Genomic DNA, 21,698 nt, shown 5'->3' with positions numbered 1-21,698 from the left:
TCTGCCTTCCTTGAAGTAAGTTCCCTAAGAAATCAAACCCAGCCTGGTGTGGAGGGCTCAGCTTTCCAAGAAGGCTCCCATTTTCCTGGCAGGAGCAGAGAGAGCTCCATGGCTGGACCTTCCTCACCTGTGGAATGGCCACGCTTTTGCAGCCCCACCATCGTGACTGTGCTGGGCGCGGTGAGGGGGAGAGCCTGCCAGTGCAAACAGAAATGCCTTCCCCGTGGAAGGGGAAATGGATTTTTTGTTTAAAAGATGGCAATGTTTTTCCAAGCCTGATGAATATGAAAGTCCCCATTTAAAGGAGTCGAACCTGTGGAGAAACTGGTCACTGTTTGCACGCCCACGCTCCGACGGAGGAGGTGAAAGCAAACTTCCTGGTGTATCCTGATCCAAATCACCTGGGAGTGAGGCACAGTGCCCCGAGCTGTGTGAGCTGCTGCGCTGAGCAGCCGCAGAAGGCTCTCTGTGAAAAAGCAAAACTCCATCCCAACAGGAGAGGCAGAGTCCTGGTGGTGTCACAGCCCTCACTTCCAAAATGGGAGGGAATTTGGAACCTCGTAGCTGCGTCTGTGGCTGTTGGAAATTGGCCTTACAGGAGGAAGGCAATGGGAGTGGAGGGCAGAAAGCATTAGCAGGTGTTTTGGGAGGGTGTGGAGGGGAGAGCAGGGGAAGACTGGAGTTTTCCTCTGCCCAGTCCGCCAGGAAAGCTATTTTTGCAGGAGCTCCTGGGCGCCAGACAAGGTTTGGATTGTTCCTGTGCTGGATGCTGGTGCAAATACGTGGGCAGACAGCTGGATCCTGAAGAGCTCCCAGTGTCCCAGCAAGCGTGTGAAGGGGTATTTTACACCTTGTCCAGGTGAGAGGATGTCTTGGCATCGGGTTTGCTGTAGTGCCTGATTGTGGTTGGGAGTCCTCTGGAGAAGTGCCTGGAATGCGTGGGCACTCAAGGTGTGTTTGTGCCTATAACACACCACATGCTTCACCAGCAGCTATGGTATCTGTCCATTCCCTACTCCTCAGGTGGTGCCTGACCTTTCCTGTGAGACATCCCATGTTCATGAACTGGCAGTTGCCACCTCAGTCACAGTGGACGTCCCCAAGCTATGGGGAGCAGCCACTTGGAGCAAACCACCCCTTGTCCTTGTCTTGTCCAGCCTCTTGTGGGCAGTGCCCAGTCCTGGGGTGTTGCAGACCAATCTGTCATCTGTGTGTTTAGGGGATGGGTTGGTGCTGGGTAAACTGAGGCTTGGAGGAGTTTGGTTCATGGTTACGTGGGCAGTCTAGCCACAGCCCAGGCATTGTGACTGGGAGTTGTGCATGGAGCTGGGGAGATGCTTCTCGTGCCATCTCACCCCGTTGGACACCTCCACACCCAAAATTGGGTTTGGGCTCCCTGTGCAAAGCACTGGGTTGCTGCTGGTGCCGCTGGCTCTGGATAATCTTTGTATTTGCTGACTTGACTTAATTGTGGCTCAGTGGAGAGCTCTGCTTTGGGGAAGCTGAAGGTACAGGGAGGCCCAAACCACACACAGCGCTCAGGGAGGGATTGTGATCCAAAAAAAAAAAAAAAAAAAGTTCAAAGGTGTTTTTGGCTTAATGCGGTTTTATCTAGATTGCTTTATGTTCATTAATCTGGATTAACACAAATTCTCTTGGAATGGCTTGCTGGGGAAGGGTTTGCTCAGCTATTCTGACAAGGACAGACTTTTCCAAAAGTGAAAAGTTTGAGCTGGGAAAAAAAAAAGCCGGGTCCTGTCTGGCATGAGTACATGGAAGCCTTGTGAGCAGAACAAGGCTGTTTCATCCCTGCTGCCCAAGTGTCCCTGGCACCTGCAGACACTAATGACTGATCAACTTCCCCCAGTACCATAGAGGATTAATCCCCCTGTTCTTCCTGGGGTGATGTGAACCCCTTTTCTGGCTGGCGTTCCAGAGCGGATGGCACAATTAGTTAATGAACTTCAAGGTAAATTGGAGGTCAAGCCCAGATTTGAAGGTGGTGGTGGGTGTGAGTGTGACCCAGGGAGCCATGTGATGTGGGCGACATCCTGGAGAGGCAGGTGATCTCCCTGTCCTCTCCTTTCCCCAGGGCTGGGATTAGGAGAGATTTTACAGCTGAGTGACCAGCCTCATGGTGAGGTTTGGTTCACAATGGCTCAGCCCCCAGCCCCTTATCAAGGAAAGTTCAGGTCTTTTATGGCCAAGCTGCACATCAGCAGGGCAGTCTGTGCCTGCAGGGGACCTGTCCCTGAGAGACACCAACCCTTTGCATCCACAGGGTCTTCCCACCTTGAGAACAGGCAGAGAACAGTGTGAAACCTAAAGATGAATGGCAAAGCCCAGTGCTTTGGAGAGGATTATCTAACGCTTGAACCTTCACCCGCGATCTGGGTGCACTTTGTTGCTCTTCAAAAGTCTTCTCGTGCAGCATTGGGCAGGTCCTTACACCAGATGCCACCTCTTTCCACCAGCTGCCTGTGATCAGGATTGCTGGAGACCTCTCTGGAACCAATGGATCAGCTCCACGAAGGGCCCAGCTCCAGCTCTCAGCAGCCAGGAGCAGCAGCAGGCAAGCAAAGCATTCCTGCAGAGCTGGGATGGGAGTTGTAAGCAGGACCTGGGGCCTGCCCCAAACCCAGGGGACTCCCTCCTCCCCCTGCCCGTGCAAACACCAGATTAACAATTTATTTGACATGTTGCGGCTGGTTAGTTCTTCACCCGCTCCCCTGATCAGAGGGAATAAGTGTTGCAGTGTGCAATAATGTTCATTTCAGGTGAGGGTAAATATAGAAAGGAAAACCTGCTGAGAGCGAGCCATTTATTCCTGCGTTTGGAAGCCTCTGCTCATAAACAGTCAGTCATGCCCATTTGGAAAATCCCAGTGTGGTTTTCTTGGCCATCCTAGAAGAACATTTACTTTCCTGTAGGTTAAGAAGTCCGTTTTAAATAAAAAAAATAATGTCATCTCACTTCCAGCTGCCCTCGGGCGTTTAGGGCTTGTTGACACACTAAGGCCGCTCTGTTCTCATGCAAAAGTGGTCTGATGCAGGAATTAGGAAGGAGATCCTGCAGGGCTTCCCCAGCAGGTTGGGCTGTGAGCTCCTTGTTCTTTGGGTTCTCCTTGTTCCCCTTGGGATTTTATCAGATGTTTTAGCCATGTCTAGGGTTAAAACCCCCCCAGCTTTTGGGGGTGTGGGTGGGTGTGGATTCAGGGAGCTGCTGGGGCTGTCCTGAGAGCCCCAGGGAGGCTGGGGCAGAGGGATGAGCTCATGCTGGACCAGAAAACCTCTGAGGGTTTTTGGGAGAGCGTGCTAAAGGCAACAAGACGGTGCAGGCTGCAGGAGCATCCCTCAAACAAGCCAGCAGCCATGGCCAGCCCACGGTGACCTGCTGCAGCACAGGATAGACATCCCAAAGCAGTGCTGTAGGAGGAGGCTGAGGAAGGTGGGGAGCCCCTGGCACAGCCAAGCTCTGCCTCTCTCCTCTGTCCCCAAAGTGGCACCGAGGAGCCGTTTGGGAGAGCAGAGAGGCCACTTGGAGTTGGACTCCTGCCCTCTGTGGCTGGCACCAGCCAGCTCCCTCCTCTGGAGTGTTCTGCAGTCAATAAAGGTCTCTCCACATTTTCTGACAGGCTCTGGATTTGGCTCGGGTTTTGCCTTGGTTTCCAAAGGCAAGAGGCAGTTAAGTCTCTTGGAAGAATGAATTAATTAGCAAATGCCTTTGGTCAGGTCAGTGCCCTGAGCAGTGTGCTCGTGCCTCTGCACCAGGTACATGCTCAGGGAGGTTTCTCTTACCCTCCCATATTTCCAGAGCTGTACATGCATCATCTAACAAAAAAGAAAGGGAAAAAGCCTCCCCCGGAACGCTGTATTGACTTTAATGGTGGCATTTGTGTAAGCAACAAAATATTGACGCAGTTGGCTGGGGTCTGGCCGGGGCTTCTGGAAATAAACTGCTGCCTTGTTAAATTGTAGATGGAAATGCAAGTGGGAAAATGACTGACATCTTACACAAGGCGGGCAAATAAAACCGCTGCTTTACTACGGCGTGAAAAAACTCAGGAATTAATAGGTCTCCTTCTGCTCCAGGGTGTTGGATTTATCCCCAAGTAAGATCCATAAACTATTTTAAGGAGAGAAGTGCTACTTTTAAACATGTGTGTCTGGGTCCTGGAGTTCCCGTGGTGTCACAGTTAACCCCTGCCTTGTCACGGCTGTGGGCAGCAGAGGAGCCCCCCACAGCCCCGTTTTTGGAGGCACCATTCTTGCCAATGCACAAACACATCAACACCTGATAAATGATGAGGTTACTTTCAAAGGATGTTTTCCTGTGATGTGTTCCCACAGCTTTTGTCAGAAATGTGTTTCAGGCCTTGACCTGGACTCAGAGCTTGATTTTACCAGTGTGGGACATAAAATGTATTTTAAAAAAACCCACCTGCTCCAAAGCTGTGTCTGACTCAAAGCAGATGCACTGAGCATTGCTGATTCCATCTGGGGTGTGACCCAGCACACCACAAAAGACTCCTTTTGACTTCAGTAGCTGAAGAACCTTTTATCATCTTCTTTGGGAAATGTGATTAACAGAGCTGTAGAGAGTGATACACCACTTTCCTTCCTACCCAAAGCCCCTTCCTTCTCCACCCACATCCTGATGATCTCCCAGCTGACGTACATGTGCTCCTGGAAAAGTAGGATGAGATAAAAGCTGTCTCCCACTGGTACAGGGTCCGACTCACCGGCAGCAACGACACCAGTGTAATTATACACACTCCAGTCTGATCTCCCAGTAATTATTCTGGAATAAAAGCCTGCCTATTTCTGTAAGACCTTATGTCACTTGGAAAGCTGTTATAAATTCAGCTGGAAAAAGGGACCCTTATTCTGGGATAAGTGTGGTTAGTGGTTAACTGGGAACGGGGCTATTCCTGGCGTTGCCATCGACCTTCCCGGTGACGCTGGGGTAAGTCACTTCACCTCAGCGTGTGTCACCTTCTCCTGCTGCAAACTGGGAATTACAAACAAGGGCTTTCGCAGGCAGCGTTTTGGGAAGCCCCACGACTCTGGAAAAAAGGTGTCACAAGGTGCCAGGGCGTCATTTAGTGAGACCTGGTGCTTTTTTACCCACCTTGGAGGCATCTGGATGCAACTGTAGGCTGGGGAAATGAGGGACGAGTGTTGGGGACCGGCTGAGCCGCGTGAGCCTGGGCTGTTGGCGTGTTACTGGGAATGCTGTGTTTTCCTCTCGGTTTTTAAAAATAGTCTATTCTGTTCCAAGTTGTAGACCACAGCCCTCGCTGGGGCATTGAAATGTCTGGGCTGCTGTTTTCTCGAGCCAGCACCTTCCAGTGTTCAGGGTCGGGATGCCAGCATCCATCCCCTCAACTGCTGGGTCCAGCAAAGAAGGGAGGTCCTGCTCTGGACTGGCAGCACTGAGCCTGTGGTTCTCTTGGACTGGAGGGAAAGGGAAGTTTGGTTCACTCTTCTGCCTGCAGTATCCCTGGCTGGTTCAAAAGCTGCTTCTGCAAGCCCTAAGGGCCTTGGGGACTTTTGCTTCTCAGCAGCTTCTTGTGCAGCCTCAGAAACTGCTTTTGGCTCATCATCACACAAGCACACACAGCTGAAGATGCAGCTCGTTCCTAGCACATGGCATTAAATCCATGCTAGAGATGGGGAGAATCGTCTCGGGGGCTTTTATCATTTGCACAGACAGTGCAGGCTGGCTCACAGCCAGAACCCATCTGCCTGCCAAGGCGGGTGCTGCCCACGGAGCAGCAGGACCAAGGTGCTGATGCCAGGAGGTGAAGGCAGAGCCCGCCCTGGCGCGTTCCCACGGCCCCCGTCCCTGCGCAAGCACCGGAGTGGGGCTCACTGCCGCTCGGAATTGGGCTGGAGCCAAGGAGGCAGAGGGGAAAAAGTCTTTTACAGTCCATTAGTGCTCCCCAGAGCCGTTCAGCCCCTCTCGTCGTAAAAGTGGTGGAAGCCACAGGAACATTACGGCTGGTCTGCAGAAGATGCTGGTCTGCAGAAGATGCCAGCCCACCTCCCGGCTCCGTGTCCCTTCCCAGGGGCTTTGCCAAAGCCGCTGGCCCTCAGGGCAGCTCCGGCTGCTGGAATTCCCTCTGGGAACAAGCTGGCAAGGGCTGGTTCCCTGTCCATCCCGAGCTCCCCCCAGGCAAAATGTACATGGGAGGGTTCCAAGTGCAAATGTGTGTGTGCTAATGGGAACTGAATTGCCTCTTGCCCCGCAGCCTTGCAGCTTGAGGAAAACAAGGCAGGGGCTAGGAATGACCTCATATCGCCTCCCAGGGAATGTTTTGCCAGATGAAGGGGGGAGAGGCCGCATCAAGACAGCACAATGTATGTATCTCTCTCCCTGTGTAAACATCTCTGTAGCTGCAGAAACCTCTTAAAACCCCGAATGAGAGGAGAACAGCTGCTTTGATCTGTGGATGTGGTTGTTGTTTTCTGAGTGCAGATCCGTTCTTTTTTTAATTTTGCTTCAAATTAAAAAAATGCCTGTTGTGATCTTTTGCTTTTATTTCTTGGCGAGGGACCGGAGAGTGGTGCAGTAAATTTTCATGACTCCCCATGTAACCGTTTCAGCATGGCTGACAATTCCTCGCCGGCTCTTCAGCGCCACAGCACAATGGGCCGAATCTTCTGGCCCTACATGAAGCCAAAGCAAATGGATTTTGCCCAGAAGTGCACAACGGGGAGTGGAGGCAGCAGGGAGGAGAATCCTGCCACCTCCTTCCCCGCCACACACACACACACACACACACATAAGGCTTGGGCTGGCAGGGTTGTCCCAATGCCTGTGAAGGGTTTTGGAGACAGCTCCTGGGCACGGATCCATGCCAGCCCTATGAGGCAGCAACAGGAGCTGGTGAGGAGCCACTGTGCCAAAGCGCTGGGCTGTCCTGCAGGTGATTTCAGTGTGGTTCGTGGCACTCCCTCCAGACTCCCTGTGTGATGTCGGGAATCCCCATCTGCCCGACTTTCCCCTTAGGGGACAGCCCTGTGCTTGGAGGGGGACCAAGGCATGCACAGCCCTGGCACTGCCACTCGCCCTTTGGCCACTCGACTTTGGGAAGAAAATAAGATTACATTGCTTTTTTGGGAATTCCTGGACATCAGCAGTTCACTCCAACCCCACTGCTTTGCTGTGGGACTTTGTAACCCCGTTGGAGGAATGAGACACGGGGGTCAGACCCTTGGCTCCTGTGGCATCACCCAAGGTACTGGTTTAACTGGGAGCACTTGGCCAGAGACCTGTCCCCTCTGGGGCGGTCTGGGCGCAAGTGAGGAGTTTGTTCATTCCCCCTGTGCTGTCACGTGGCTGTCCGTGTTTTGGCGTTTTAATTACACACGGTCCTGTGTATTTAAGGCTGGTTTATGGGTGTTTATACTAATGCATAAACCTGCAATTTAGAAGCTCAGTTATAAATCAGCATTGCTGAAGGTCTTGTCCCTCGTGCCGTGAGATCGGTCTCCAGATTTAGAAGATAGGTTAGAGGGGGAAGAAAGGAGAACTGTTTAGTTTTCCTCTGGTTATGATGATAAAGGATCACAGGATGGGGTGCGAGGTGCGGTGGCTGGGCACAGAGATCCGCCAGCGTAACCCAGAGCAGAGTTTCCATTCTGACTCTGCTCTTAGGAGTCTTTGCCATAAGAGACTTTGTATTTCTGCAGCAAATTCCAGCCCAGAAGGAAAGCAGTGCCACACCTGCTGATCTGACATTCACAGGAGGGTGGTGGCTCCCCACTGGTGATGTCTTCAGATCAGGATGTGGGCTGCAATGACCAGAGTCCCGTCCTGCTCAACACCTCAGGGAAGGAGCTTTTGTATGAAGGAGTTCCTGGCACAGACTGGAGCTGGCTTCCTCCAGTGGCAGTGCCCAGTGGGATAGCACATTCCCACTGGTGGGTCATGGTCTTCTCCCAACACATCCTAAGGACAACACCTCCACATTCATATTGTTATGTACAACATTTTTTTACAGCTTTAAGGATCATTCACACACCTTTGCCCCTTACCAGCTGCTGTGGAGCCTGGCTGTGCCAGGGATGGGTTTGTGTTACTGGAGTGCTCCTGCAAACCCCTTCCCAAAGGTCCCAGTCCCATGAGGGCAGCTCAGGGAGGGGGTCTTTTTGTAGGGGAAGACCCAGGGAATCCTCAGCATGCCTCCTCTCCATGGGTGCTTTGGCTTAGCTGGACATTCCCCACTGCCTCCAGCCCCCTTTGTAGTACCTTAGGGGTTATTAGGACAAAAGAGGCTTCAGGAGGGTGTAGGAGCAGCACAGTGGGCTGGGAGGGAGCTCATGGGTAGACTGATCCTGTCCCTGGACAGGTGGAATCACTGCACACCTTCCTCCCAATCCCACTCCTGGCTCCAGTCTTATCTCCCACTGCAGTTTCCTGGCTGGCAATGCCTCTCCTGGCTCAGGGAGCTGGAACACCCCGGAAGAGAGATGGTGCAAGCAGCTCCCAGCACAAGGAGGGTCACAGGGTGGGGCAGGGGTCCCCCTGCCTCCCTGAGGTGCCCCCAGCTCCAGGGGGCCAGGCTGGGAGAAGGTCCCGCAAACAAACAAAAAACCCCTGAATATTTCAGAAAGGTCTTTTTCTTCCCCCTCCACCCTTATTTCCAGTCCTCCTCCCACCTCTCAGGGTGACCAGCAGAGCTGCTCTCTGGCCCTGTTTCCCCCTGCCCAACGCCCCAAGACACTCCCGCAGCCACCAAGCCCAGCCAGGTCGTGCCATCTGCAAACTCTCAGGATTTTTAATTATATATATATTTTTTTTTCCTTGTTCTTTTCTTTTCCACCCTTGCCTTTTCCCATGCCACAGGCCTCCCCCTGGCCCCCCTCCCCTTGCCACCACCCCAAGCCCTTGGCTGGCCGAGGGGCTGCGAGGTGCGGGGTGGGTCTGGGGGTTGCGGGGGGCTTTGCATTGATGCATTGATCGCCCATGGTCTCCGCCTGACCTCCCTGCTCCCAGGGAAGCAGTCTCCATGGCTACTGGCCCTTCTCCTTCAGCGCAGACTGTAAATTCCTGCAGGCAAAGCCCAGCCTTGGGGGTGCGAGGGGGGGAGCCGTGAAGGAGTAACCAAAGCCAAATAGAAAGAAAGAAAGAAAGGCTGGGAGAGAGAAAAAGGGCGTTGCTTGGATGGGGCTCTCCTTTCCACTCCCCTTTCCCAGGTCCCCAGCACCAGGGCAAGGCGCCTGCTTCCCCCCTCCAGCACTGCTGCTCCTGCTCCTGCTGCTGCTGCTCTTGCAAAACTGGAATTGGCTGGGATTATTTAAGGGGAAAAAAAAAAAAAAAAAAAAAAAAAAAAAAAAAAAAAAAAAAAAAAAAAGGAGGAGAAGGGATCAGAGCAGCCGCCAGAGAGAGGGCGATAGAGTCCACTTTCCTCCAACTGCCCTGGGTCTCCCTCCCTCGCTCTCTCCTCTTCAGCAACACCAAGAGCCCCAAACTGAACCCAGAGCAGCTTTTTCCATCAGTTCAGTTCCCTTCCCTCCCTCTGTCTCACACACGGCAAGGAGAGAGCCCCTTCCTTCCCTTGATTTTCCTTCGCATGCTCAGCCCCTTGTTTCCTTTAAAGCACTAGAAATCCCCCTTCTTGCCCCCGCTCCTCCCTTGCAGACTGGGATTGCAATGGGAGCTTTGCAGATTGCTGGATTTTCCATCCTTTTCTTTCTCCTCCACTCTGGAAACACGCTGGCAAATAAAGCCAGTCAAGGTAAGAGAAAAATCTTCCCTGCTCGAAGGTTTGCTGTTTGATGTGTGAATTGGGCAGCCGGATCTCCTCGTTAGAGCTGGGGTTTAAGTGCAGCCTGGAGAAGGCAGCAGCAGTAACAACAAACAGTGGAGGGGATTTTAAATGTCGCTTGCAGATATTCTCGCCTACTACCTTGGAACTGGGGTTGGGTTTGTAAACTCTTTAATGAGTTGCGCTTCTTCGACTTTTAGTGGTTTTTTTTGGTTTGGGCTCTTTATCTCAAGGCAGGGGGTGCAGGGGCAGAAAATCAGGGTGGGCAAACAAGTCTGCATCCACCACAGGCAAAATGCGGCTGTTCGGAGGGGCTTGGGGGGCTCTGCTGGTTTTGTGTCTGTGAGATGGGGCTACCACGGCAGCAGTGTGGGCGAGGAGGCTGCTCGGGGCTGCCTTGGAGGGCAGGGATGGCGGAGCGGGCGTTGATAACGCCGGGAAGCTGCATCTGTGCTCGGGGGCTTCACATCGGAATCTCAGATGTTGGCTGCAGGGCTGTGGGCAGCAGGAAACTTCGGGTAGCCGAGCACAGCTAAGCCTGAAAATTAAGGGAGCTCTTTCCCTGTCTCGTGGAAAGAGAGGTATGTCCCATCCTTATCAACTTCGGGCTTTTCTGTTTTACAACTCCCGTATTGAGCCGGAGCCTCCCTTTCCCAGACGTACACACGGAGCTTTATGTATGGTCTATCTATACCTTGGCTTTTCTATAGCACCTCTATATTTAGCTCAGATTTTTTTTATTTTTTTTTCTATACACACGCGCGGGAGTGTGCGCGCCCACACGAGCACACACAGCCCTATACATGATCCCTCAAAAAGGGTTTTTCTCCTTAATTCCCCACTATCTGTACAATCTGTCGGGTTTTCTCTTTTTTTTTTTTTTTTTTTTTTTTTTTTTTCCCAATAGCACGTAAGGTCTCCCCAGCCCGGCTCCGGCTGTGCTGTTGTGGCAGCTGCGTGTTTGTGCGTACGGCGAGATTAAATAGCGTGTGAATGAAATCTCGGAGCGCAGGATATAAATGAAAAAAGATCTCTTGTAGGAGGATTCCAGCCACGCGCATGGTCGCCCGAGCCCTGTCACTGACAAAGTTAGAAGGAATTTCAAGGCTATTGTCTTATCTGGCTCAAAGTGTTTCTAAAACAATAGGCGACTTCTCCAGAGGGCAGCCTGGGCAAGCAGGAGAGATTTTTCCAGGGCAAAGGTTTGGTGAGAAGGCGTCCAGCTTCACATAAAGCTTTATGATTTAGGCACAGAAAGGAATGCTTAGGTTTTTATCCCCCCTCAAATTATCTTGAGTGTATGCATTGCTTTCATTTCTTATCATAATATTTATTTATTAAGGCCTTTTGGTTTCCAGTTCCATTTAAGCCTGAGCCAGAATTGCATTAAAATAGCAAAGTGAAATTCCATCGTGCAGAGACTTGACAGATCCCTTCAGGGAAGGAGAGGGGTGGAGTGGGGGTGGAGAGAGGTGAGCTCAATCCTGTGTCAGGGTGCATCGCCCGGGACAGCGCTGGCTGCTCCTGGTGTGTGGCTGCTCACCAGCCAGAGGGGTGACAATTGTGCTGGACAATTGGTCCCTGAGGCTGCACTTGAGGGGTTCTCTGGGCTGGGGATGGGGAGGTCCCAGCTCTCTGCCTCTGCAGAGAGGCAAAGGTTGGTGCATGTGGAGCTGCAAGGACTCTGGGCAGGAGTGGGCCTGGTGCTGGTCCTTTTTGTGTGAGGCCAAACTCATCATTAAGGCATGTCTGATGGCAGGTACAACATGTGCCTTTCCTCAGAACCTGCTGTCTTCTGGGTTTTCTGGCTGTCACTGAGCTCTTTGAACCCACTCTGTGTGTCAGGGACATGTGTTAGGAGGATGTATCTCAAAAGCATCAGGCACGTGTGCCAGGTGACATCCTAAGGATGGGGCACACGTCACCCCGAAACCTTTGCCCTTTTGAGGGCTAGCCACCCTTGCCAGGTGACTGTCATGGCCTGGGAAGGGCTCCTGTCCCATCAGATGGTCTTGATGGGATAACATTTTGTCATTTGTCGGGCTTACTGGCACATTTCTTGTACTGAATTACCCTTGGAAAGTTTAGTCTCTGGGGAAAGAAGGATTTAGAGAGCTGGCTGCTGGGCCTGGAGGGTGTCTGCCAGTGGACCTGGCTGGCTGTGGAGTCAGCTTAGGGCTAGAGAAGATCTTGAGAAGAGAACTGACAATATAAATCTGGATAACCATAGGGAGGCTCCTGACTGGCATTCACATCTAGGATGAGCTCTCTGGACTCCCTGCAGTCCCCAGGCCAAGCTGCCCACATGTTGCTGTGCCCACCACTCCTCTGGGTTTGGGATAGATAATCTCAACCCCAGTCCCAACCTCTTGTCTCACAGCCTTCCAGCCAGAAGAGTTTGTCCTGAGCTGCTGCTCTCAGTGGAGCAGTGCCCTTACCTGCTGTCTGCCAGCATCAGTCCCTCCCTGGATGCTGGAAGGACAGAGCCTAGGGACTGGCAGCTCTGCACCATCCTCGGGCAGTGCCGGCCCCTCTGGCAGCACCCTCATCACTGGGAACACATCCCAGGATTCTCCACTTTTCCCTGCAACTAATTGCACATCCCCTCAGATGATGCTGTGCTTTGGGGCCAGGAGGGAGAGGCAGCATCTCCCTGGAAGACCCCAGCACCCCATTTTGCAGCCCCTGACATTCCCACGACCCCAGTTCAGGGTCCTGGGTGGGATGACAGACTCAGCCCAGCCCACTGGGCACTCAATGGCTCATGGTTGACACCAGCCCTCCTGGCTGGTGCTGTGTGGCTGCCCGGGGCACAGCCACTGTCCCACGTGAGGGGCTGCTGTGGTGGGATGCACCTGCAAAGCCTACACCGCCAGGGATTATTTTTTCTGTATTTTTTTAAGGAGTCTAAAATTTTCCAATTGCAGCGTGGAGATGCTGTTTGATTCCCCTCCCATTGCCGCCAAACCTCCTCCCCCTTGGCCTCTGCCTTCCTACCTCTCCAGCATTCACAGTGTGCGACTGTTGTGCCTGTCCCCTCCACCCCGCTGAAATATGAAATGTAAAACTGTAAACATTTCACATACACAGTTCAAAGGAGATCTTTGACTGAGGGCGTCTAACGTGCCTGTACCGAGATTAAAAAAGGGGAGGGGGTGGGTAGGAAGAAGGGAAGAAGAGTTTTTTTGTAACTGCCAACTGGAGTATAAATATTCAGACACCTTGAGTCTTCCAGTGCCGATGTATTGCCCTCTCCAAACTGCTCAGGAGTTGGGGGTTCTTTTCTTTTATTTTTATATACATTTTTTTCCCTCTGCAAACAGCCACACCAGAGTACTCAGTTTAGGAAAAAAAGTATGCACGATTGACCTTAACCTTCACTTTCAAAATTCTAAGTCCCCTGAGAGGCTTTAGGAGAAGCCTGGGATGGCAAATAAAGTTTGCTCTGTCTGGCAGCACTGGAGGATGCCCGGCTGTGTTTTGGAGAGGCTGTGTCCCCGCTGGAGATCTTGAGATTGTTGCTCCCGGAGCAAAAAACAAACAAGCACATTTTTTAAGGCAAGGCTAGGTCAGTCTGATGAGCCAAAGGAACAACAACAGCAATGGCAATTCCATGGGGAGATGGACACGCTGCTGGCGTGGAGCATCAAACCCTCCGTGGGGAAGTGCTGATGGAATTGGGCTGAAGTGACCAGGTTGGCACAAGGAGGTGGGATGGAGGTGGAGGGAACATTTCCTACCCAGGGAATGCTGGTGGAACTGGGATCCATCAGGATGACCTGGACTGCTGCAGAGGATGGACAGCTCAGCCTGGCTCTGCCCTCATGGGGGTGGGAAGCATAAGTGGGTGGGATAAAAAAGCCCTTTTCTGAGTCACTGACAGCTTTGGGGAAACAAAACCCATAGTGAGGGTTACAGAGCAGGGTCTGGGCATTGGACAGTAGGGTCACCATGCTGGGAATGGCCTCAGGTCCTCGCTGTGAGTTGTGGCTCCTCCTCCTTTGGTACTCCATCATTCCACAGGGCCAAGCCCTGGGGCTGCATCTCCTGTGTCCCACCTGCTTTTGGGAAAGCTGGGTGGATGTGCAGGGCTCTGGGCTGGCTCAGGGGTCTCCATGGTGTAGTGGGATGTAGACACCCCCTCTGAGCCATCCTGAGCACAGTTACCCACCCAGGGACCACTGGCACCCCTATCCTGGCAGCGAGACATCACCCTGATGTCTGAATCAGGATCTCTGAGTGCAGCTGACACTTCTTTAGCCAATTTTCAGGCAGCTGCCCTGCAGAGCATCCTCCTCCCCTCTCCTGGCCCATATCCCCTCCCAGGGGCTGCCACTGCCCGTGGCCATGCCCTGAGCCCGTCCTGCTGTGGCTCAGCACGAGGAGCTCCCTGGACGAACAAATGATTAATAAACTGCACCACAGTGTCTGAGGTGGTTATTAATACCCTGGTAAAAGGAGCTACTGAAGTTATAAAGCTTTAATTTGGCATTAAGGCCGAGTGGAAACTCCGCATGTCTGCCAACAGCTACACACACATCCCCATACAGACAGGCTGTTAATATATATGCCTATATAAAAACAAAGAATAAAATTAATTTGTAGAAAAAGCCGAAGCGCTTGCAGGAGAGGGGAAAAAGGATGGTGGGTTTGTTTGTTCAGGATTTTTCAGGCCACTTTTTGCTGTCCCATCTCACCCCCCCGCTCCTCAAATTTATTGAGACTTTTGGCCTACGGCTAAAGCCATCTTTTATTATTATTATTTTTAAAACAAAATAAGGAAGCGAGGAAAGAGCCTCAATCCAGGCTCTAAAAATATACGAGCTGTTGCTTTATCCCCCTGACTCGCTGTCGGGTGTGACACCGCAGGGCACGGAGGTGATGCCCGGGTGTCCCATGGGCTCTGCCACCTCCTCCCTTGGCCAAAGCCCCCCGGGGGCTCCCGGGGAGGTGGCCGGTCCCCCCGGCTTTTGGCACGCTCGAAATGGCAGTGGCGTTGAAACCGTCTGCCTCCGCTGCCTTTGAAATGGAGAATAAAGCTGCAGCTGGAGCGGAACGGGGCCCAACAGCCAGAGCTGGAAAATCCCACCCACAACGGAATAAAAAACATGGCCCGAGGCGCGGGGCGAGCGCCGCAACCTCCTGCCCTTCCCGCAGCCCCCGGGGATGGCCGTGCCGGGGATGCCGCTGCCCCCTGAGGAGCCCTGAGCGGCCCCAGAGCGATGGGACAGGGACATGGGGCTGGGCAGGGAGCGGGGACACCGCGGGAGAGACCTGCGGTGCCCAGCGAGACTCAACATCTTCATCAGAACCGAATTCCCCGGCGGGTGCAGAATTCCCCAGTGCCCATCTGGGCAGCCTGGTTTGGGCTCGTTTCAGGCAGTTTAGGGTGAAAAACGGCGTTTTTTGGATTATTTGTGGAAGGAAGAGGTGGAGGGGCTGTAGGGGTGAAGGTCTGCAGGGGGACTGGCAAACCCTTGAAAAAGCCCACCTGGATTTGGGACCTTGAATGGAGCAGGTCCCCTGGACTAGGGGGACAAGCAGGGCACACCCCAGCGAGGGAATACAGAGAGTAAATAGGGACAGGAACATCAGAAAGGATGTTTTATTATTAAAAAAAAAAAATCTTCACTTGTCTTGAAGATGAACCCTCTCACATGGTGGCAGCAACTCAAGAGCACCTGCAGCGAGGCCACAGGCATTTTTTTTTGGATGGAGAAAATTCTCCTGCAGGAAAAACAAGCTGCCCTGAAAGAAAACCTTCCTTTTTCATGGGAAAATGCTGCTTGTGTTGACAAAAATTCTAAAAATTGAGGTTTTAAGAGGGTTTTACTTCACTACATCATTTCTGAAGGATACTGAGGAGCCAGAATTTCAACATTTTAAAATTGGGATCTTTGCCAATCCCGGGATGGCTCCTGGGATGCCCAGGAGGATATTTATCCAGGAGGATATTTATTCATTCTTCCCACAAACACACTTTTTTTTTTTTTTTTTTTTTTTTTTTTTTTTTTTTTAAATCCTGTAACCTTTCAGAATTACTCTAGCTTTGGAAAAATTACAGAGTGGAAAACTGATAATGTTTCCTTTTGTACCTTTGCTGCTGTGTAATCTTTCCAAAGTTAGAGACCTTTGAAGTCACAGAATGGGAAAAAAAGTTAGGAAAAAAAGATGCTCTACATGTGTGAGTGGGAAAGGGCCAGAGGTGCATTTGGTGCCTCGTGCATGTTGTTCGTGGTCTTGAGTTTGAGAGAGCAGAAGGAAAAAGAAATAGGAAATAAAATTCCCCCCAAAGTGAGATTCCTGGCAAAAGGCTGGGAAAGTTTCAATGATGTGATTGATGCCTGGTGGATGCTTCGTGTTTTGAGCGTTTTTAGGGGAAGGAGATGGATGGTCTGTACTGTTTGAGTGTTGGGTCCCACCTGGGTTTCCAGGGTGTCAGACCTGACAATTGTCACCTTGGCACCGTGACTGGAAGCACCACAATGTGATTTATAACTTTGGGACAACACCTGAACGGGAGGTCCCGTCCATGCATGACCAGGACCAGGATCTGCAGGTTCAGTAAACCTTTGGGTCAGCATCAGCTTTGCTGCTGCTGAATTCCCATGCACATCATGGCCAGCACTTGGCATCCCCCCACACCCCCCTGCTCCAGTGCCACAACCTCCCACCACCCCTCTGGGAGCCCAGTGAGGGATGCAGCAGCCTAAGGCAAAGTCACTGGGATGCTGAACAGCCACACTCAGCTCCCCAAAGGGACAAGAGCCCCGTGGGACCCTTGGCACGGGCAGGGGATGATGCTGAGTGCTGGGGTAGCCACAGCACCGTGACCAGAGCCATGGTCTGCTGGGCCCTGGGCCCTGTGCAATCCCTCCATCGTCCCCACCGTGGTGGGTCAGCCTCCAGCCGGTGATTAATGGCCCAAGGGAGGCCGTGGTGGCCGCGGGCCATGGCTAATGTCAAATAACAAATATGAATGCGGGCTGTAAATATTTATACAATGCGCAGGCACGTGCCGCCTCCCTGGTGCAGAGACAAAGCTCTTCTCCTCCCGGCCGGGTGACTCACACGTCCCGGCAAAAAGAGCCACCGGGGTGGCCGGGACAGGGCTCGGCCTGGCGTTCCCGCGGCCGTGGCCCCCTGGCCCACCACTTTGCAGGGATGTTTTGGGTCTCTAGAGAGATCCTGGAGCACTTCTGTTCTTGGGGTTGCTGAAAAGCAGGATTTTTTTTTTAAGGCAGATGAGAGCTTTGAAGCCTCATGCTCCTCCTGAGGGGGTACAGGGAAGCTGGAGGGACTCTCAGGTCCCCCTTCCCCAGTGTGAAGTTTCCTATCTCTGTGCGAGGAGGTGGAGGCAAATCCCTCCAGGAGCAGCGCTGGTGGAGCAGGAGCCTGGGCTGCTCTGGGAGCCCTGCCCACACCTGAGGGTCTGTAGGTGATGCTCAGCCCCTGCTACCCCTCAGCAGCCTGATCTCCAGGCACTGGCAGTCACGGAGGGGATGTGCCCACTTCAAGGCACTGTATCTCCCTGGCTGCCAGAGCAGGGAAGGCAGTGAGAGCCAGCTGAACAGCCTTTTGCTCACAAACCTCCACTCCATATGCTCGAGGCTTCTCCATTTCCCAAATACCATTAAAACCTCCACTCCCACGGCCTCCTGTCACAGCAAACCTTGGGGCATTGCTGCTTGAGGCCATTGCCAGCACATGGAGCTCTGGATGTGATCTCCCAGGTACCACAGCACTGCATCCCAGAGAAGGGGGTTGAGGGGCAAAGGGGGATGATTCAAATTATGTCCGAGTCCCCAAGGAAGCCTTGATGTTTTTCCCAGTTCTCTCTCCTGCTTCTCACTCCTAGCTCCCAGGTTTATTTAGTGTGGTCCCTGCTAATTCGTGCACATTCCTTGGCGCCTAAGAATAGAAAGCGATGACGATTATTTGGGTGCCTGGTTGGCTCAGGAAACAGCTAATTGGAGACAGAGACTTTCACCTCTGCCTGGGCTGGCTCCAGCCTGGACTAGCAGCGCTGGAGCAGCATTTCCTATCATCAGACACATGAAAGGGCCAGGGAGTCTCAGGGTGACGTGTTCAAGAGGGGACACAGGTTGTGCTGTTTTGGAGTGGACCCAGTGATTTACCATGTCCAGAGCCCACCATCAGCTGTGTCAGGGCTGGTTGAGGAGCCAGAGGCTGCTGTGATCCATCACCTGGGGTGGTGGCTCCCATGGGGAGAGAGGGTAGAGGTCCTAGGCTCTCCCCTCTGCTCCCCTCACCTGTCCTCTTGCAGATGTTGACGAGTGCGTGGAGGGCACTGACAACTGCCACATCGATGCCATCTGCCAGAACACCCCCAAGTCCTACAAGTGCATCTGCAAGTCTGGCTACACCGGGGATGGGAAGCACTGCAAAGGTAGGGACACTCTGCTGGCAGAGCTGGAGCCCTGCTGATGAGTGACAGCCCCAGCAGGTCAGAGGCCAGCGTGGCTCGTCAGCACTGGCCCATGCAAAAAGGCCACTTGTTCTACCCAGCTCATTGTAAATCTTTTATTCTCCTTTTCTGCCCCAAACTCCTGGCCTGTTGACAATGCATGGGGACTCTGGCTGTCCTTGCTGGTGATGGTGGCAGCCATTGTCCTGGCATGGTTGGGGCTGCCCATGAAGGGTCACTTGGGGCCTTTTAAACAAAGCTGGGCTTATTTTCCTGCAGGATTTCTGACCTTGAGGCTGCAGAATGGTGTTAGCAGCTAAAATTTAAGAAACTTAAAAATAAGATATAGAAATAGACATATAGATGATGTGAATATCAATATAGATGTAGATATAGATGCAAATGTAGGTATTGATATAGGTATAGGGGCTATATATGTGTATATATATAATATAAATGTATTTATATACACATATATATGTATTTATATATAAATACATATATCTGTATCTATAGATACAACTGAGTGGGGAATGGAAAGAAAATGGGCTCCTTAGAGCAGCAGAAGGAAAGCAGGATTGGGGCAGGGGAAAAATCCTCAGCTCTACTCGAAGCAGGTTCAGGGTCAGGATGGGCCGAGTACAAATAGCAGAGGGATTAAAGTGCTCCAGGCACTGCAGGGCTTTGCCATGGAGACAGGGCTGCTCTGCCAGCACCCTGGGAAATCCCAAGAGGTTCCCAGCACTCTGCACCAAGCTAAAGCTGTAAGACACTGGGTCAGCTGGGGGTCCAGCTCCCAGGCTGGGCAGAATGGGGATGTTTTTGGAGGGTCTGAAGGGGTGCTGCAGGTGATAATGGATCTGACGACCTGCTGGAATAGGCAGAGCAGGAGACCCCAGGGTCCATTACCAGCTGGGTGGCACATTGGAGATGGGGCAGCACTCATGGTGGGAAGCAGCCAGGGCAGCCCTACAGCTCTCCCACCCTTCTTCTCCCCAGATGTTGACGAGTGTGAGCGGGAAGACAACGCGGGCTGCGTGCACGAGTGCGTGAACATCCCCGGCAACTACCGCTGCACCTGCTACGACGGCTTCCGCCTGGCACACGACGGCCACAACTGCTTAGGTGAGGGATGTCAGCACTTTGCACTTCCTCAGCTGCTCCAGCACCTTAGGATCAACCTGCTGGCTTTCTTTGCTGGGCTCTTCCCAGGACCCAACACCCCCAGACCTGCTGTGGAACTGCGGTGGCACTCTCAGGGCACTAAGCCAGCTGCAGGCTGGGGATAGGATTGCTCCCCATTACATGGGCCTGGTGCCAAGGGAGGATGCTCCATGCTGGGAGAGAAACTCACTCTGTGGGTCCAGGCTGGGAGGGTTGGGTTTGGAGCTGCTGGGGGTGAGGCACAGGCTCCCCACAGCTCCATCCTGCTGCGGCAAGAGGCCGGGCCAGCAGCTCTGTGCCGCTGCCGAGGGCAGGACCAGCTCACCCGGGCCCTGCCGCTCGCTCCGCTCGTGCTTGAGGTCAGCCCTGCACCTGCCAAAATAGATGAGTTAATAGCAAATATGGTGGGGATGGGAACCAGCGAAGGGACTGGATAAATAATCCCCGGGCCAAGACAAACCCGGCATCTGCCTACAGAGCGGCCGTGCATCCTCCCTGCCACTTCCCACCGCCCCAAACTCCATCCGGCCGCGGCGGAGCCAAAGCTCCCGTCAGAGCCCCGGGGCCCATGGAGCTGCCCGCGCCCGTCACCCGCTTCCTCCCGCGGCATCCGCGGTGGGAGCCCCGGGCCACGGGGCCGCCCGCCTCCCCAATGCCTGGAGCTCATGCTATTTTCTAATTAGTGTCTGCAGAGGGGTCATTAATGAGCTCATCACTGGGAGGAGGAGGAGGGGGAAGGGATTATGGACACATACGCTTTGCATTAACCACCATCACCGGGATCTTTGCAGCCTCCTCGGGGAGGGGGGAGATTTACACAGCTGGGAGGAGGCGCGGGCGGGCGGCTCTGCCTTCCTCTCCCGGGGGAGGATGAGCCCGAGGAGAAGAAAGGAAAGCTGGACGTCATGTGTTTACAGAGTTGGGTGGGAGGGGATGGAGAGGGCTGGGGAGCAGCCGGGCAAGCAGGGAGCTGGGGGAGCACGCTGGCTCCCACCTTGAGCCCTTCCTTAGCTCATCCCAGCATCTCATCTCTGACCCTGACGTGCTTTGCCCAGCCTGCCTGCATCCCCTTTTAGTCAAAAGAAAGAGAAGCAGAGCAAAGCAGCGTGTTATGCCTTGGCTTTGCCAGTGCCATGGGCAGCAGCTGGGCTGGAGAGGGGTCAGGATATGCACCCACCAGAATCCACTGGCCTCTCCATTGCCCACCCTGGGCGACCTTTTGAACCAGGACAGGAATTCAAGCCCTCGTTCTGACATGGGCCCTGCTGGCTTCTGCCCATCTCTGTTGCCTTTAATAAAACAGGTATTAGAGCGGCGGAGTCTCGTTTCAGCCATTGGGTTTGAACGGCTGCCTCCTCATTTTTGAGCAGAGCTGGAAGGAGAAGTTGCAAGACATTAAGCCCTTGTTCTAAGCAGGGGGATTTGAGAGCGGAGTTATTGGCATCTGCAGGACATAGCTTGGCTGGGATGAGCATTGGAGAAAGCCCTGAGCTTCCTGCCATTACAGAGGATGTCCCTTTATGCCTGGCTGCAGCCCAGGTGTCAACCCTCACTGCCCTGTGGCTGAGAGGGTGTTTTCAACACTTCCTTTCCAAGACAGCAAGTTTGTGGGGTGCTCCTGGGCTCTGCTGCCTTGGCCATTTCCAACTAGATCTTGCAGCCCTGCTTTGATATTTCTGAGCATCCCCCTCAGGGCTTGCCAGGGGAACAGTGCAAGGCCCCCACACTTCTCAGGCATCCCTCTGTCCATCCGTTTTACCCCAAAGCACAGGGGTTTGGTGTGTGCTGTGCTGTTTGGGGAGGGGGCCCGGGAGCCCCTGGCGCGTGCCGTCACCGAGCCGCTATTCCGGAGTTTCCGGAGGGCGATGCTGCTGGCGGGGCTCAGCTTTCCCCGCAGCCGCGGCTCTGCAACGCTCGAGTTCACAGGAGGTTTTCTTTGGCGTGGGGCCCCTCGCTTCCCGGCCCCAGCACCGCGGGCACAGGGGGCAAGGGGCGGCCACGGTGCAGATTTGTCTGTGCCCGAGCCCGGCATCCTGTTTGCTGTGGCACCTCAGGGCACTGGTGAGTTCAGCACTGTCCCCAAAAAGCTTCTAGAGAGAGCAATGGGCAGTTCTCATCATTAAATGCAGGTTTTGCAGGGTTGGAGCAGGGGCAGCCTGGGGCGAGGGCATTGCTGCTGCCACGGGGCCACATCTCAGCCCCTTGCAGCCTTGGCCTGTTAAACCAAAACAGGTGTGAGGGCAGCCGAGCAGCAGCAGGGCAGGGGATGCGAGTCTCCTTACAAGTAATTATCCCTGCTCTGGGCTAAGGTTTCCCAGCTCCTCCTAATGA

The 21,698-nt window shown here is 53.4% G+C and overlaps 1 protein-coding gene across 1 annotated transcript in view; it reads left to right on the top strand.

The window, feature by feature from the left end:
• The first annotated feature begins 8,810 nt into the window (after nt 1-8,810).
• SCUBE3 (signal peptide, CUB domain and EGF like domain containing 3) overlaps nt 8,811-21,698 on the top strand; it is a 32,575-nt gene continuing 19,687 nt past the window's right edge. The window contains exons 1-3 of the mRNA XM_083878266.1: nt 8,811-9,745; nt 18,063-18,185; nt 19,203-19,328. Coding sequence (XP_083734392.1) covers nt 9,172-9,745; nt 18,063-18,185; nt 19,203-19,328 — 823 coding nt within the window. The 5' untranslated portion in view covers nt 8,811-9,171. The remainder of the gene's footprint in view (nt 9,746-18,062; nt 18,186-19,202; nt 19,329-21,698) is intronic.

Source organism: Zosterops lateralis (genome assembly GCF_965231275.1).
Source record: "Zosterops lateralis genome assembly, chromosome: 26".
Lineage (NCBI taxonomy): Eukaryota > Metazoa > Chordata > Aves > Passeriformes > Zosteropidae > Zosterops > Zosterops lateralis.
The sequence above is the reverse complement of the archived record's forward strand: the minus strand, read 5'-3'. Positions and strand labels throughout refer to the sequence as shown.